General features: G+C 36.5%; 1 protein-coding gene across 1 annotated transcript; it reads left to right on the plus strand.

The window, feature by feature from the left end:
- The first annotated feature begins 4279 nt into the window (after positions 1-4279).
- Positions 4280-14114, plus strand: LOC138709412 (cuticle protein 21-like). Its single transcript, XM_069840150.1, has 2 exons — positions 4280-4647; positions 13108-14114. The coding sequence occupies exons 1-2, from the start codon at positions 4636-4638 to the stop codon at positions 14005-14007; spliced, it is 912 nt and encodes a 303-aa protein (XP_069696251.1). The 5' UTR covers positions 4280-4635; the 3' UTR covers positions 14008-14114.
- The last annotated feature ends 580 nt before the right edge of the window (positions 14115-14694 follow it).

Raw genomic sequence — 14694 nt, forward strand, 5'->3', positions numbered from 1 at the left:
AAAGGTCGGTCCGGTTTTTTTTGCCACTACTGTAGAAAGAACTGAAGCTGACAATGAGTGCTACTGAATTGAAGACTCACATTTTATCAGTGAAATAGACTGATTGCTGATTGGCCAGTTTCATTTCGCATATTGGGAGTGCATTGGCGCGAAAACTAATTTGTAAGCTCTCGCCTATCCTGAACAACCTACCACGTCGTTTATGCTAGGATGTACTTTTCGAAACGAACTTCAGTTCCAGTTTCCTTTCGCATAATGGGGGCCCATTGTCGCGAAAACTAATTTGTAAGCTCTCGCCTAACCTGAACAACCTACCACGTCGTTTATGCTAGGATGTACTTTTCGAAACGAACTTCAGTTCCACGAAATTAGGTAAGATCGTCTTTCTTCTAAGACCAATATGGGACGAACTTGTCAGACCAGTATTTGTCTGTAGGAGAAACGTTTTTACATATTAAATAGTATTTTTGTAATTTTGGGGGAATTTTTGCATTTTTAGTCCCGGTATTTTTATTTTAAATATACGCAATATAGTAAAAGGCACTTTTCGGGCACAAACGTAATCATAGGCCTTTCTAGGAGTTTATAATTCATTTAGGCGTTCTAGGTCCTATAGAATTTTAATAGGGGGATCCTGTGTACATGAAAGGTAGAGATATCTGAATAACATACGTCTAGGACGTAGCAAACAAAAAGGTACGGAGCTAGAAATCCTTTCCCTACACATCACCTGCTCCCAGTGCCGAGGTCAAGAAAGCATGAACATTCTACCTCCTTGCTGCATGTTCGTCTCAATGGCGAGTAATGCAGCTACATTTTTACCTTAAGTTATAGCCTATACGACAATTCGTACTTGAGGAGATTAATTAGTGACAGTGGAATATGTGGTGCACCGAGGAACTGTATAATGGCAAGGCAGCGCATTTCTGTTCCCAAACGTACAGCGGATTGAGTAGTTTCTTCTGATATATATGTTACGTCACGTGGATGTGTAAGTAGGGTATAATTGCAAGCAGGTATGCATGGGGTCATTTAATAATAATTATGTAATGTATTATAAATATGCCTCTGTAACGTCATATGATGTAGAAAGAACATTCTTTTAGTTGAAACAAATTTTATGTGATGTTCGCAAAATATTTCCATTTCATAGCCTCAGAATATGTTTTCGTTCATTGCAACGGGATAGGTTTTGATAAACGAATTATTTGTAGGTATATATTGTGTAAAAGTAAATATTGCTAATTTGTATATTGATTTTCGTTATTATTATTTTGTCCTTGTAACGTCATGTGACGTAGGAAGAACATTTTCTTAGCTTAAATAAATTTTTACTGGGAGTTATAGTAAAAGATATGAATTTCATAATCTCAGACAAAGAGAGACCTTTGGGGAGGCCGAGACATAAATGGGAAGATAATATAAAAATGATTTGAGGGAGGTGGGATATGATGATAGAGATTGGATTAATCTTGCTCAGGATAGGGACCAATGGCGGGCTTATGTGAGGGTGGCAATGAACCTCCAGGTTCCTTAAAAGCCAGTAAGTAAGTAAGCAAGTAAGTAAGTATCGTTTTTTTTACTGTAACAGTTTATTTCGTTAAATTAATTATATATATATATATATATATATATATATATATATATATATATATAATATATATGGAGTATTTACAGTTAATGTGTTTCATGTTTACTATTATGTTGTATAATTGTATATACTAGTTCAGTATTATTATCGATCAAATTATATTTTCTGTCATATGTAGCACTAATATTTTCTATAGAGCTAGTTTCGCAACGTTAGTGCGTTTATATGGTTAAAAAGTAGATAGATAGATAGATAGATAAGAGGTCAATAGAAGCACACAGAAATATTATAATTTGTATTACGGATTGATATTTCAAATTTATTCAAGTGTTGCGTTTTTTTTTTGCTCGGCAGTGTATAATCGTTTGTAGGAGCCTCATCGTTGACTTGCCAAATTAAACGACCGTACTTCTTATGGAGACTGACTTGATCTTAGATATCTCTTCGAGGCGAGGGGATGAGAGGGGTGTTGTTCACTGTGGAGTTTAAGTTGTTGATAAACTAGATAGATAGATAGATAGATAGATAAGTGCATTTATTGATGCATAATAAATTATACAAACTCATTGTATACAAGATCCTTCGCACGAGCTCTTACGGCCATTCGTGCTGTAGCTATGCACAGTTTGAGTCTTCAAAACGAAAATAATGCCTACTAATAATAAAATAGTGAAACAATAGTTATTATTATTACTACCGTTATCATTGATTATCACTATTATAACTAATCTAACTTTATACCAAATTTCACAAAAATAATGCAAATAAAATAAAAGGGTGGTTAAAAAGTAGCTAGATTGGCCATTTCAATTTAGTAGCAATCCCATTTACAGTGTCATGCTCCATTATTATTATGCACCGAACTAGGTTATATCTTCCGTAGCGTCCTGACGTAAGCATTTAGGATCAGAGTTTGAATCCTAAAACTCCAGGATATACTGACCGATAACTTTCCTAACTTGTTTGGGAACGAAAATGCACTGCCTGATAATGACACTGGCAGAGGAAACTGAAGCAATCGGAGAAACCAGTTTCAGGCGACTTTGTCCACCGCAACATAAATCTCGCAAGATCAGCCCGGAAACGATCCTCTGATCCCCACTGTAAGAATCCCACTGTAAAGAAGCGTTAGGGCGTGAGGGACTTTATATAGTGGGTGCTAATATAATTCAGGAAGCAGAATAAACCGGCCTGCCGCTCAGTTGCGAATATACCGGTAATGTTACACAACAGAGTCATCAACTCATCACCAAGCAGCCTTGAAGATGAGAGTCGTCGAACCTTCACGTCTTAATTCACTTCTTCACTCAGACCAGATTGTAAACATCCATTCATACTAGTATTCAGACATCCTGCCTTCATTGCGATTGTAGTTTGTTTAAGTACTTAATTCTTAATTGGTTATTTTACGATGCTTTATCATCTGCTATGGTTATCTAGCATCTGAAAATGCCAGCGAAATGAGTCCAGGATCCAGCGCTAAAAGTTACTCAGCGTTTATTCTTAGAGTTGAAGGAAAACCCCATAAAAACCTCAACCAAGTAACTCGTCCCAACCAGGATTTAAACCAAGGCTCGCTCGTTTCACGGTCAGGTGTGCTAACCGTTACTTTATTTTGCAATCCTTTGAATTCTATTCTTTATTTAGACATCTTGATTACACAACTTTTAACACTATATCACTTCGGAATATAAAGTATATACATAAATTATATGCTTTCACGTGTTAATTAACTAAATTACTTTTTTACTAGTTTCGGCTTGGGGGCCATCATCAGAACTGGGTGGTCTTCGCGTCTTCTTCTTCCGTTTCCTGTGGGAGTCAGTTTTCATTGTCTATTTGTTATTGCCATCAACTTTTTCTGCAAAAAATGGAAAAACATGAGAAAATCTCGCCATTGTAACCGATCTCAGTATCGAACCCCTGACTTTTCGATTAGAAAGATTGTAAGGTGCTTCGGAACTAAACCATTCTGTAAGAGACTAATAAATGGAGAACAGTAGGTTTCTATAAATGCTATATTTTTAATGTAGGCCTACTTTAAGTAGAACTAAATTTGTTGCACTCTGTAATATTGCGTGTAAGAGTGAGTGAGTGAGTGTGTCTGTGTATCTATGTATGAAAGAGAGAGACACCCTGGTTCTAATGCTTAAAATCCATGTACTGTACCTACTCGTTTACAGACGAAAAAACGTTTAGAGTTTTATTTTCATCTGGCATCAATATTACATTTGTACCTCTATTCGGCAAAGATAACTGCGTATTTTTACATTAAATAGCAGTACATTTCTCTGGCTTCACTATCCATATTGAAATTACCACAGTTTGACACAATACACAGCACAGGATTCTTTTGTATCAACTACAAGGGTCGGTCCGGTTTTTTTACCACTACTGTACGTCATCAAATCCGTGGACAGATCACAGTGGTAGCGCAACTTGACACATCTGTTTTTTATGCGTGACTGTGATTGGAGAGACGTTGAAATTATCTAATAAAGAAGGAGAAAAGGAAATATTCTAAAAAAAAGTCTACTCTATCTAAAATTTATGGTAGAAAACCGTTAGCTTACCAGTGCGATAAGTAAAATAGTAATGGCAATTTATTAGCTACAAATGTTACTCATCTTGTATTACAATCGGAGTGTGTGACGTCAGTCATGAACACACATATCCTAACACATTAACACACGTAGCGAACACAGTCTTGCATTTAATTGTACCAAGGAGTCGATTTCGTGTCATTTCTGTCTGGTTCAATTAATTTTGATTTGATTAATTCACAAAAGGAAAATGAGGACTTGAATTTGGACAAAACTTGAACCATGAAAGTACGGATCGTCGAACTCCGAATAGAGGAGCAACGAGTGACGAAACTAACCCAACCTCGCGCCCGCGGCTGTTAGAACCGATACTGGTCTACGCATCGACGAGATGTCCCCGTGAGTAGAAAGGGACAACTCTTTATCACTATATAAGCTCTCATTTTTGACACAACGATCACAGTTGCTCACTGAGCTTAGACAAGCAGACACGCAAGCAATATGGCCTTCAAGGTAAGAAGCACACATGCCAGCACGCAGTGATCTAGGGCTAGTTACACGAGGAGAGTGAGATCGGTGGGTCGTATAGCTTACAGTATCCCTGGCATTGCAGAGACTGGGTAAAGATCTGCATTAAGAAAACTTAATGAAACAGAGGGGGAATAGTTCTCTTGCTAATTAAGTGAAGAATTTCTGGATTCTGTTGTAAACTCGAAATATTATATGAATTTATAATTGTAGTTGCCAGTATTTACAAAAATAATTACGTATAGTAAATAAATACCGTAGAAATTGTTATTAAAATTTGATGTATATAACTTCAGTACGATCTTCTAATTGGAATTTAAATTCCAGCGTATAGTATACAATTGCTACACTTAAAACTAAGTGTTTAATGATAGTAATAACTAGGCTTGTAATGTTGGGAACTGATTACAAAGGTGACTGCATCATGGTACATAGGCCGGGGACATGGACTAGTAACATTGACTTGGTTCTGCGATCGATTACGGGAATAACAATGTGAACATAAACAAATTTCTACAGCTCTAAAAATAAATATAAGCATTAAAAATATATATTTTTATGTATCTTCAGTTATGCGCAGAAGAATTATCATACAATTCATTCACGTTCACTTCAAAACACTCACCAAATTCCGCTGCAAAAATATTCGCCTGAGAACCTTTAACTATCGGCACTGTTTACGCATGCTACAGTAATGACTGGTGAACGGATAGTAAACTTGAAACCGCCATAACACACCCTATCGGTCCTCAACAATACGGGCCGTGTTCACAGACATTCTTAGTGCGGGCTTCAGGTGAATGATAAGCGAACTAACGTTTTTCGTATTCATAAACCAGTGTTAGCGATATGATAGATTTGAATCCTGTACAAGTAATTAGTCGATAGCTGGGGCTAGTTTAGCACGCTCGTAGTGTGTTCTAGCGAAATGTCTGTGAATAGTACCCTACAAGTCTAGTAAATGATATTGTATTTCGCACTTTTTAGTTGTTTATAGGTCTATTTGATTCACTTGCAGCAAAGTAAGTGAAAGCGTTTGTTTATTTAGTAACGTACTTTCAGGTGTTTAGTTTTTTAATTCCTGCCTTAAATTTTTCAAGAAAGGTATCAGATTTTGCAGACATGATAGAACTTCGCTACATAATATAATTCGTATTTTTAAATTTCGAATGAACTTTAGAATATTGTTGTTGCGACAGTGCAGTTATGAGATAAATATTTTACAAAGTTAAGCTTCTAATATAAACAATTTTTTTAGTAATATTTTTATTGTCTTTATAATATTCGTTATAATTTTATTGAACTATAGAGAGTATAGTTGAGGTAACGATACGTCCATAAGAGACAGTTGCTGGAGTAAGAGTGATAGGCTACTTGAAACAACTGCCCCGAGAAAAATATCGTCGTTGTTCCTAATAACTCCTATATGCAAAATATGCATTTTTTTTTCAGTAGGAAGATAAAACACATTTATTCATCCTACGGCAGCCGTACATAGGAGACTGTGAATTCTTACATTTTCGAAACAAAGAAATATTAACTTACATATAGGAGATTTTATTAATTGCTGTATCACTATTTAAGTTATTTAATAGAGCAAAAATCTGAAAATCGATCAAATATGTCACATAGGAATTATTGCAGGAACAACGACGAAATATACTACCACAAATTTGGCAACATTTTGAAATTGATACTAGCTGTTCCTTTAATTATAAAATTAGTTCCCTACATAGCGTAACTATTAAACTGCATTGTTCATCTATATGGAAATATATAAGTATTAACGATATTAACGGTTTTACAGTTCTACCATTTGCATGCCATTTCAGATGACCTTGAAAAGTACCGGATTGTTATTTATTTCCACTCAAACCATCGAATTTCGTACTGTAACAGTCTCAAAATTTGAATCTCCTTCGGAATTAAATGAAGTCAATTGATAAAGCAACTTAAGCGATTCCTAAAGCTGTAAGTGGGTTATTGGCTGTGTACACGCCATTGAAGTATTAGTTATTTCACACAGGAAAAAAAAAAAAAAAAAAACATTATTCCCACTATAGACTAGAGCGTTGTGATATGGTCAGCACTACTTTCTGAACGACTTTACGACACCCTCCTCCGAGAAGGACCCAGTACTCAGTTTTCAGTCAATCCAAGTTCATTATGGGAAAGTCAAGAGTCACTTTAGATAAGTTTATTGGGAGAGTACACTCACGTTTCTCCTTATACAAAAGAAATATTACATGAAGATTTAATATAGCAAAACTTATCTCACAAAGAAAATATCTTCTTCAAATGAAGTTTTAATCAGCAAATGAACAGTTCCGTATGAGACACAGAAACAGATACATTTATTTAGCTTACAGGTTACTAAAATACTCTGAATTTGAGTTACATGTTTTTTTTAAACCAAATATCTGCATTTTCACATTCTTAGCCTGATAATTTAGATTTAAAAGGAACACTTGGTAGTAAAAACAAGCAAAAACATAATTAAACTAATTTCTACCCCTCGGGTTCCACTTGTTCTGGAATGGCTGTTTTATAGGAGGTTGTGTTGATTTCGGTGCTATTGTGGACGAGATGCAAAAATTTCGCTTTCACCTAGGTTTGCATCTGAGTTTTTCCCATTCGTAGCGTCTGGATTCTGATCCCGTTATAATTATTGCCATTGAAAATCATAATAAAATAATTATTCACGAATTTGCGGTATAATATTTTATTAGCCTAAGTGTGTGAGTTGAAAATGGTGTAAAGTCCAGCACGCGGACAGCTCTAGTTACGTGTTTGAGGTCAGCAATTTAACGTAAGTTGCGCAACTCGTTGCTTCCGGCTGCTTTGCTCGCCTCGCGTAGAAGGCGTGGCGTGAGAGAGCCTCGGTATCGTCTCGCTTGGCACGTCACTTACGGACTCTGCTCGGACCGGTTTGTTGTGATTGCGGCGGTTATGATAATCCTTGTTGTCTGTGGCAGTTTTTTTTACACCGTATGTTGTTCTTTATTTTATTTTTTAAAACCACATGTGTGATTGTTCAGTCGGCCGAAAATTGTAGTTTTATATTTCCATTCGGCTACAGGTCATTTACTAAGCGAATTGTTTAAACGAGTCAAAACAATTCCAGCCGATCAGAGGTGCAGTATAACCCCACTAGTCCGAATCCCGCTAATCCGTAATTCCGAATATTCCAAGATTTAGAGAAGGCGAGAGAGAAGAGAAAGGGGAAACTCGACCAATTTAATGCTACAGTCATGGATGAATATATAATAGGATGCGAAACTTACTGAGTTTCCCGTAACACATACTAGAGGCGTTGTTGTAGAAATTGATCTTGCTGCCACCTGTTGGGGGGAGGGGCGTTATTACATCTAGCAGCGCACCAAGTAGCGAAAAGAGTAATTACTCCATGCATTTAGCAGCGCACTTGGTGACGAAAATGTTAAACTGTGCAGAAAGTATTCCCTCCTTCAAAACTAACCCAATTTAAAATAAAACATTTACATTTTTATTCCTCACAGCATCTTCTACTGAAAATTCTTACCGGAGCCAACAGGAAGATAAAAGAGACGATCTATTTTACAATACCCAATTAAAATATAACCAGACAGAGACAAAAAATAAAGAAAAAGGTTAGATAATTGGGGTTGTATTCTTTGGGTATTTATTGTACAGCACAATGGAAAAGTCTGCAAGAACTACGTAGATAGTTAAATTTATTATATTACTATTACTTTACAATACATTCAACAACACTATTTTTACAACGTCCATAAACATCACTGTTTATACACACACGTAGTATCACTTTATGTTCACTTATTAGCAAGTTTCTGTCTGCCATCTCGTCTCCTCGAGCAATATCTCGAACGGATAAATAGAGAACTCTGGGTAATGTGCCCAACACGTAGTTCTAATGTTCAGCACCTACGACGTTGGGCGCTGATCATCTTATTTCAGCTCCCCGCCGCCAGATGGTGCTGACCGCAGTTTCGCTTCCTATTATATATTTATCCATGCTACAGTATTTATAAACTCGAAACATATAATATACGTACAACTTACCTTGTCACTAGTGAATGAATTAGTTCTTGTTTTCCTCACTATTATGATAATCTGTCAGCTTCTTCTGACGAAGAGAACATGATCTTAAGGGTTTATGTACAGCTTACAGCAGTAAATTTTGGAAATATTCAACATTTTTCTCCTCCATTAATGTATCTTGTACAATAATGAAAATTAGTATGTGTAAAACACTGTCCTTCTGCTATATGAAAAAAATATATATTTTTACGAAATAAATAATTATTTACATTTTTTTTTCGAAATTCAAGATGGTGGCAGTTCACTGTGCAGAGATGAAGCGTTTTCCTCATAACTCAAAAACTATCCAACATTCTATGATGAAATTTTTTGTGTGTATTTATGCATGTCATATCTACAATATTATATAAAATCACTTCTCTACCTTTGATATATTGTCTGATAACATATAAATTCATTTTTAAAATTGCCAAATATCAGTATTTTCTTCTAATGCAGAATAAAAAAAATATATAATTTATTAAGGAATGTAGTTGAAAGAGCATGATATTGTAAACATGAGTTTCAGCAATAAAATAAAAGATAAAGAACATGGAAATGTTAACAAGTTTATGAGTTTTGAGGGAAACACTTCATCACTGCACAGTGAACTGCCACCATTTTGAATTTTGAAAAAAAAAATATAAATAATTTTTTTAATCGTAAAAATGTTGAAGAGAATATGATCTTAAGGGTTTAGGTACAGCTTACAGCAGTAAATTTTGGAAATATTCAACTTTTTTTCCCTCCATTAATGTATCTTGTACAATAATGAAAATTAATATGTGTAAAACACTGTCCTTCTGCTATATGAAAAAAAAATTACGATAAAAAAATTATTTACGTTTTTTTTTTTTTTCAAAATTCAAAATGGTGGCAGTTCACTGTGCAGAGATGAAGCGTTTCCTTCATAACTCAAAAACTATCCAACATTTTGTGATGAAATTTTTTTGTGTGTATTTATGCATGCCATATCTACAGTATTATCCTAAATCACTTCTCTACCTCTGATAGATGTCTGATAAAAAATAAATTCATTTAAAAATGGTCAAATATCAGTATATTTTTCTAATGCAGAATAAAAAAATATAATTTATTAAGGAATGTAGTGGAAAGAGCATGATATTATAAACATGAATTTCAGCAATAAAATAAAAGAGAAAGAACATGGAAAAGTTAACAAGTTTATGAGTTATGAGGGAAATGCATCATCACTGCACAGTGAACTACCACAATTTTGAATTAAAAAAATATATATATAAATAATTTTTTTAATCGTATTTTTTTTTTTTTCATATAGCGGAAGGACAGTATTTGACACATAGTAATTTTCATTATTGTACAAGATATAGTAATGGACAAAAAAAACTGTTTAATATTTCCAAAAATTTTACTGCTTTAAGCTGTATCTAACCCCTAAAAGGGCCTCATACAGTAGCGGTGCTGCAGATTATAAACTATTCTCAAAATTTTAAATGTCTCGGAGATCATTCAGTGGCTCTAACTCGTTATTTGTACACAAATCAGTGGAATTTTGGCCTCTTATTTGGCATCAATAAATTTATTATCAAATTAATTTATTAATTTTGTTTACACAATTTAAAGGAAATAATCTGCTGCTCATAAGAGCAAAAACGTAGTACCTCCACAAGTAATTGTCAGATTCTAAGCTTATTTTTTATTTATGACTTCAGAAATGCAGTGTTAGAGGATGGACCCCAGTGAACTTCCTGGATTACAAAGTTTTTGAACTGTATTTTTTTATTTTGTGATAAGGGAAAAAATTATTTTTATTTTACATTATTTACTTGAAATTTATGAAATTATGCTTACCCTGGGTATATCTCGATGAAAGTGGTTCATCCTCTACAGTTTGAATTGCTACAGATATCCTGAAAATTTGAAACTATTTGGACAATTTGTTCAGGAGATATCATGTTTTTAGTACCAAAAATAGCACCAAATTATTTCCTTTAAATTTTGCAAATAAAAATAGTGAACTATTATGATAATTATAAATTTCTTGATGCCAAATGAGAGGCCCAAATACCGCTTATTTGTGCACAAAAAATGAGAAAGATCCACTGAATTATAACTGAGATATTTACAATTCTGTGAAAGGGGAGGAGATGAGGCGTGGTTTCTCTGTTTGCATTCATGTCCCCCGCTTAATTCGAAATTTCGATAATCCAAATAGGCCCTGGTCCCAATTAGTTTGAACTAGCGAGGCTCTACTGCATTAACTGGTCTTTTTTTCCTACTGAGGAACGCGGAATGCAGTATGCATGCTGAGACATGTTTCACAGCACATTTTCTTCAACAGTTATTGCCTATCCAAAATAACTACATTCCTTGATGTAAACAAATGCACACGTTGCAGTTAATCGTGATTGAAATCCGACCGAAGATCGATTTTCTCTTGTCAATTCTGTGCAGATTGATAGTTCACAAAAATTAAATTGAATTCTTCTTTCAAATAACTTTTGCAAAAAGGAAACAAAACATGTATCTATTTCTACGTATACCCTACGACAACAAGGCATAAATGTCTATTGAGCAAACTAAGTACCCTTGAATGCAGCGGTTCCCAAAGTAGGGTCATGTAAAGAGCTGAAGAGGATCACGATATGATTTATAAAACAAAAGAAAAAATCTTATTAACATATATTTGTTTTGAATTTAGAAATATAAATATAAACAACGCTCATATAAAAATGTTTCAGTATTTATAATGTGTCTATTTATCAGAAAGTGACTCTCAAATCTCGAATCTGTATTCGATACACACACAGTAATATTTTCAAGTTCAAGGAGATTTCTTGGTTTTGTTTCGATGGCAGTTCAGACGAGAAACTTATTTTGTATAAATACGAGGTTGCAGTTATTATCCAAAATTTCAGAGCTTCATTTGTAAACTCGAGGTATTCGTACATTATTCTGATCCAAATATGGTTTACATTCTGGGAAAAAAAATTTAGTTTCAGCATTCTATTAGTTGGTAACACAAAAAGCTGAGTATCAAATATAGGCAACTTTAACAGTGATAACTCAAATATTTTTCGTCGGAGATTCTGGGTTGCTTGTTTAGATCCCCTCTATAACCAGATAAATTTCTTCGGTTGAATTCTGAAACACTCCTCATTGTGACATCACAGCGTGCATCGTGCTTACTGAATACACTCTGTTGTATTTACGTCCATTCGAAATTGTTGAAGTTAAAAATTCCTACTCTCCGACTGTATTAATAGAAGAAACAGCATCATGTTCCGACTGATTCCCCATTTCAGTTACGACGGGACAATCAGTGACCAAAAGTTTATGAAGCATAAATATTTTGTTTGCTTGAAAATGTAACTTGCGGCTGAGTCATTGTGTGAAACGAAAAAGAAATGCTGAACGATTCGTTTTGAACGTTTCTTTTAAAATGCAAAGGCTAATCGAAGTTTACTCTCGGTAATGTAGGGATGATACATGTAGATATGATAGTATAAAAACTCTTTACACAGTCTTAGTAGTAGTATTCATTTATTTAACCTGGTAGAGATAAGGCCGTCAGGCCTCCTCTGCCCCTCTAGTAGGAGATTCCAACTATAATATGAATAATAAAATTACAATTAATATTAAATTTACAATTACAATTACAAATAAAATTACAATTAGTATTAAATTTACAATTACAGTAAAAATCAAAGTACGAAAAGATTACATGACTAATGAAAGCTAGATAATTTATCATAGAAAAACAAAGAATATTTTATATTTACTGAATTACAAATTAAACCTAGAATAACAAAATTGTATAGTGATGAAATTACTGGATATTGAAATATTTTGTGATAGATTAAGGAAACTATTTACAAGAAATCAATTACTGACCAAGTGCCTAGTAAGTTTGCGATTGAATTCAATTTGATTTCGACAGTTCCTGATGCTAGCTGGTAGCGAATTCCAGAGTCTTGGCAGGGGTATTGTGAAAGAGGATGAGTATGAGGAGGTGCGATGGGGTATTCTATTCCGGGAATATTTTTCTGGTGGCTTGATGAGAACAATCGCCTGGGTTTCACATGATTGCTTAAAGACGACATATTAATAATCTTGATTATACTTAAATATTGTCTGAACGGGAAGTTTTATAGTATGGTTACCTGATATTTTTCCTAACATATTTAGTTTTGTGTTTCATCGTGACTGAAATGATATTAGGTGGCGAGAGTTAGCTATAGGCTAGTTAATTAGAGTTGTGTAGGTCCTGTCTGAAAGAATTTATAGTTTCCATTAGCGGTAGAACACCTATCGCAGCACCAGCTGGACACTAGTTGCACAATGAGGAACCTGCTGCTCAACTGTTTCGTCATTCCTCCACAGCTCTACATTCCCATCGCAGCAGCACTTGCAGTCGCGAGAGCCGGCTACTTGGGAGCACCGACCTACGGCCCCGCCCTCGCGTCCTACGCCGCCCCTGCATACGCCGCTCCTGCTTATGCGACGCCCGCCATCGCAGCTCCTGCGTACGCGACGCCCGCCTTCGCCGCCCCTGCATATGCGACGCCCGCCTTCGCCGCTCCTGCATATGCGGCTCCCGTCGCTGCTCCCGTCACGAAGGCCGTAGTGGACCATTACAGCCCTCCCCAGTACAGCTTCTCGTATGGAGTAAACGATCCCCACACAGGTGACAACAAGGAACATCACGAGACCCGCAGCGGAGACGTAGTGCACGGCAGCTACAGTCTCATTGATCCCGACGGCACACGTCGCACCGTCGAATACACTGCCGACGACGTCAACGGATTCAACGCCGTCGTTCACAAGACTCCTGCCGTCGCTGCAGTTGCTAAAGTCGCAGCTCCCGTCGCCGCTCCTCTGGCTGCCCCCGTCGCCGCTCCTTTTGCTGCCCCATACCACGCGTCGTACGCCGCTCCTCTCGCCGCCCCCGTCGCTAAGGCCGTGGCCGCCCCCGCATTCTACGGCGGAGGCCTGGGATACAATGCTGCTCCAGCCTTCGCTTATGGAGCTGGTTACGGTCTTGGCAGGAGGGCCTTGGCCTACGGAGCTCCAGCACTTGCTTATGGGGCAAGTCACGGTTTGGGCTACGGTGCCTATGGCTCCAGTTACGGATACCCATATTCCGCTCGTTTGGCCGCTCCCGCTCTATCTTATGGGGGCTCATTTGGCCTGCGCCCTTCCCTTGCGTATGGCGCAGGCCTTCCCTATGGAACGGGGCACCTAGGATCCCATGACCTGATCACTAAAGCCTATTTCCGGTAGTTCAAATGTAGTTTGTAAGTTTATTCAAGACTGTATTCGCTCATATGTATACTGTATTCATGTATCCCATAACACTTGCTCAATAATATTATAGACCATTTATACTACTTTCTGTGTACTTAATTCACTTTCCGAATCATCCTTCCTTAATCTCCTCAATCATTAAATTGCAGCTTTGAACATTTTCTATTATTTATAATTACACGTAGTATACCTATTCAGAAAGAAGTACTGATTAGAGTCCTGGGGTTTGGTTACCTAAAACCTCCAAGCGACCCTCAGCAGTGTAGGCAAGTACAGCTCATGCATTATGTCCAGACGCTCCCCCACTCTTCCTACAGAGCTGCGCACGAGATCGGATGAGTCTGCTTACGAATTATAGGGGAGTGAGTTAGTATTTGCCTTGAACTCGGTAGACAGATGCCCGACCTTCCTTTCTATTCCTACCCTCTTCACTGAAACATTGTTCCCTTACTGTACATCGCGAGTGTCTTGATAAAATGCATGAGCTGTATGGAGCATAGGCGGCACTCGATCCTACTACACAGTTCAAGTCTTCAGTTCAGTGAACTTGCGAAAACAAAACAAAGTTGGGATCTTGGAGATCAGTGCTCTAATAGAATAATATGGTAGCCAGCACTTTATTAAGAAAGAAGAACATATATTTCATCAGAAAGAAGGAGACAT

The sequence above is a fragment of the Periplaneta americana genome, chromosome 11, assembly GCF_040183065.1.
Source record: "Periplaneta americana isolate PAMFEO1 chromosome 11, P.americana_PAMFEO1_priV1, whole genome shotgun sequence".
In the NCBI taxonomy this organism is placed as follows: Eukaryota; Metazoa; Arthropoda; class Insecta; order Blattodea; family Blattidae; genus Periplaneta; species Periplaneta americana.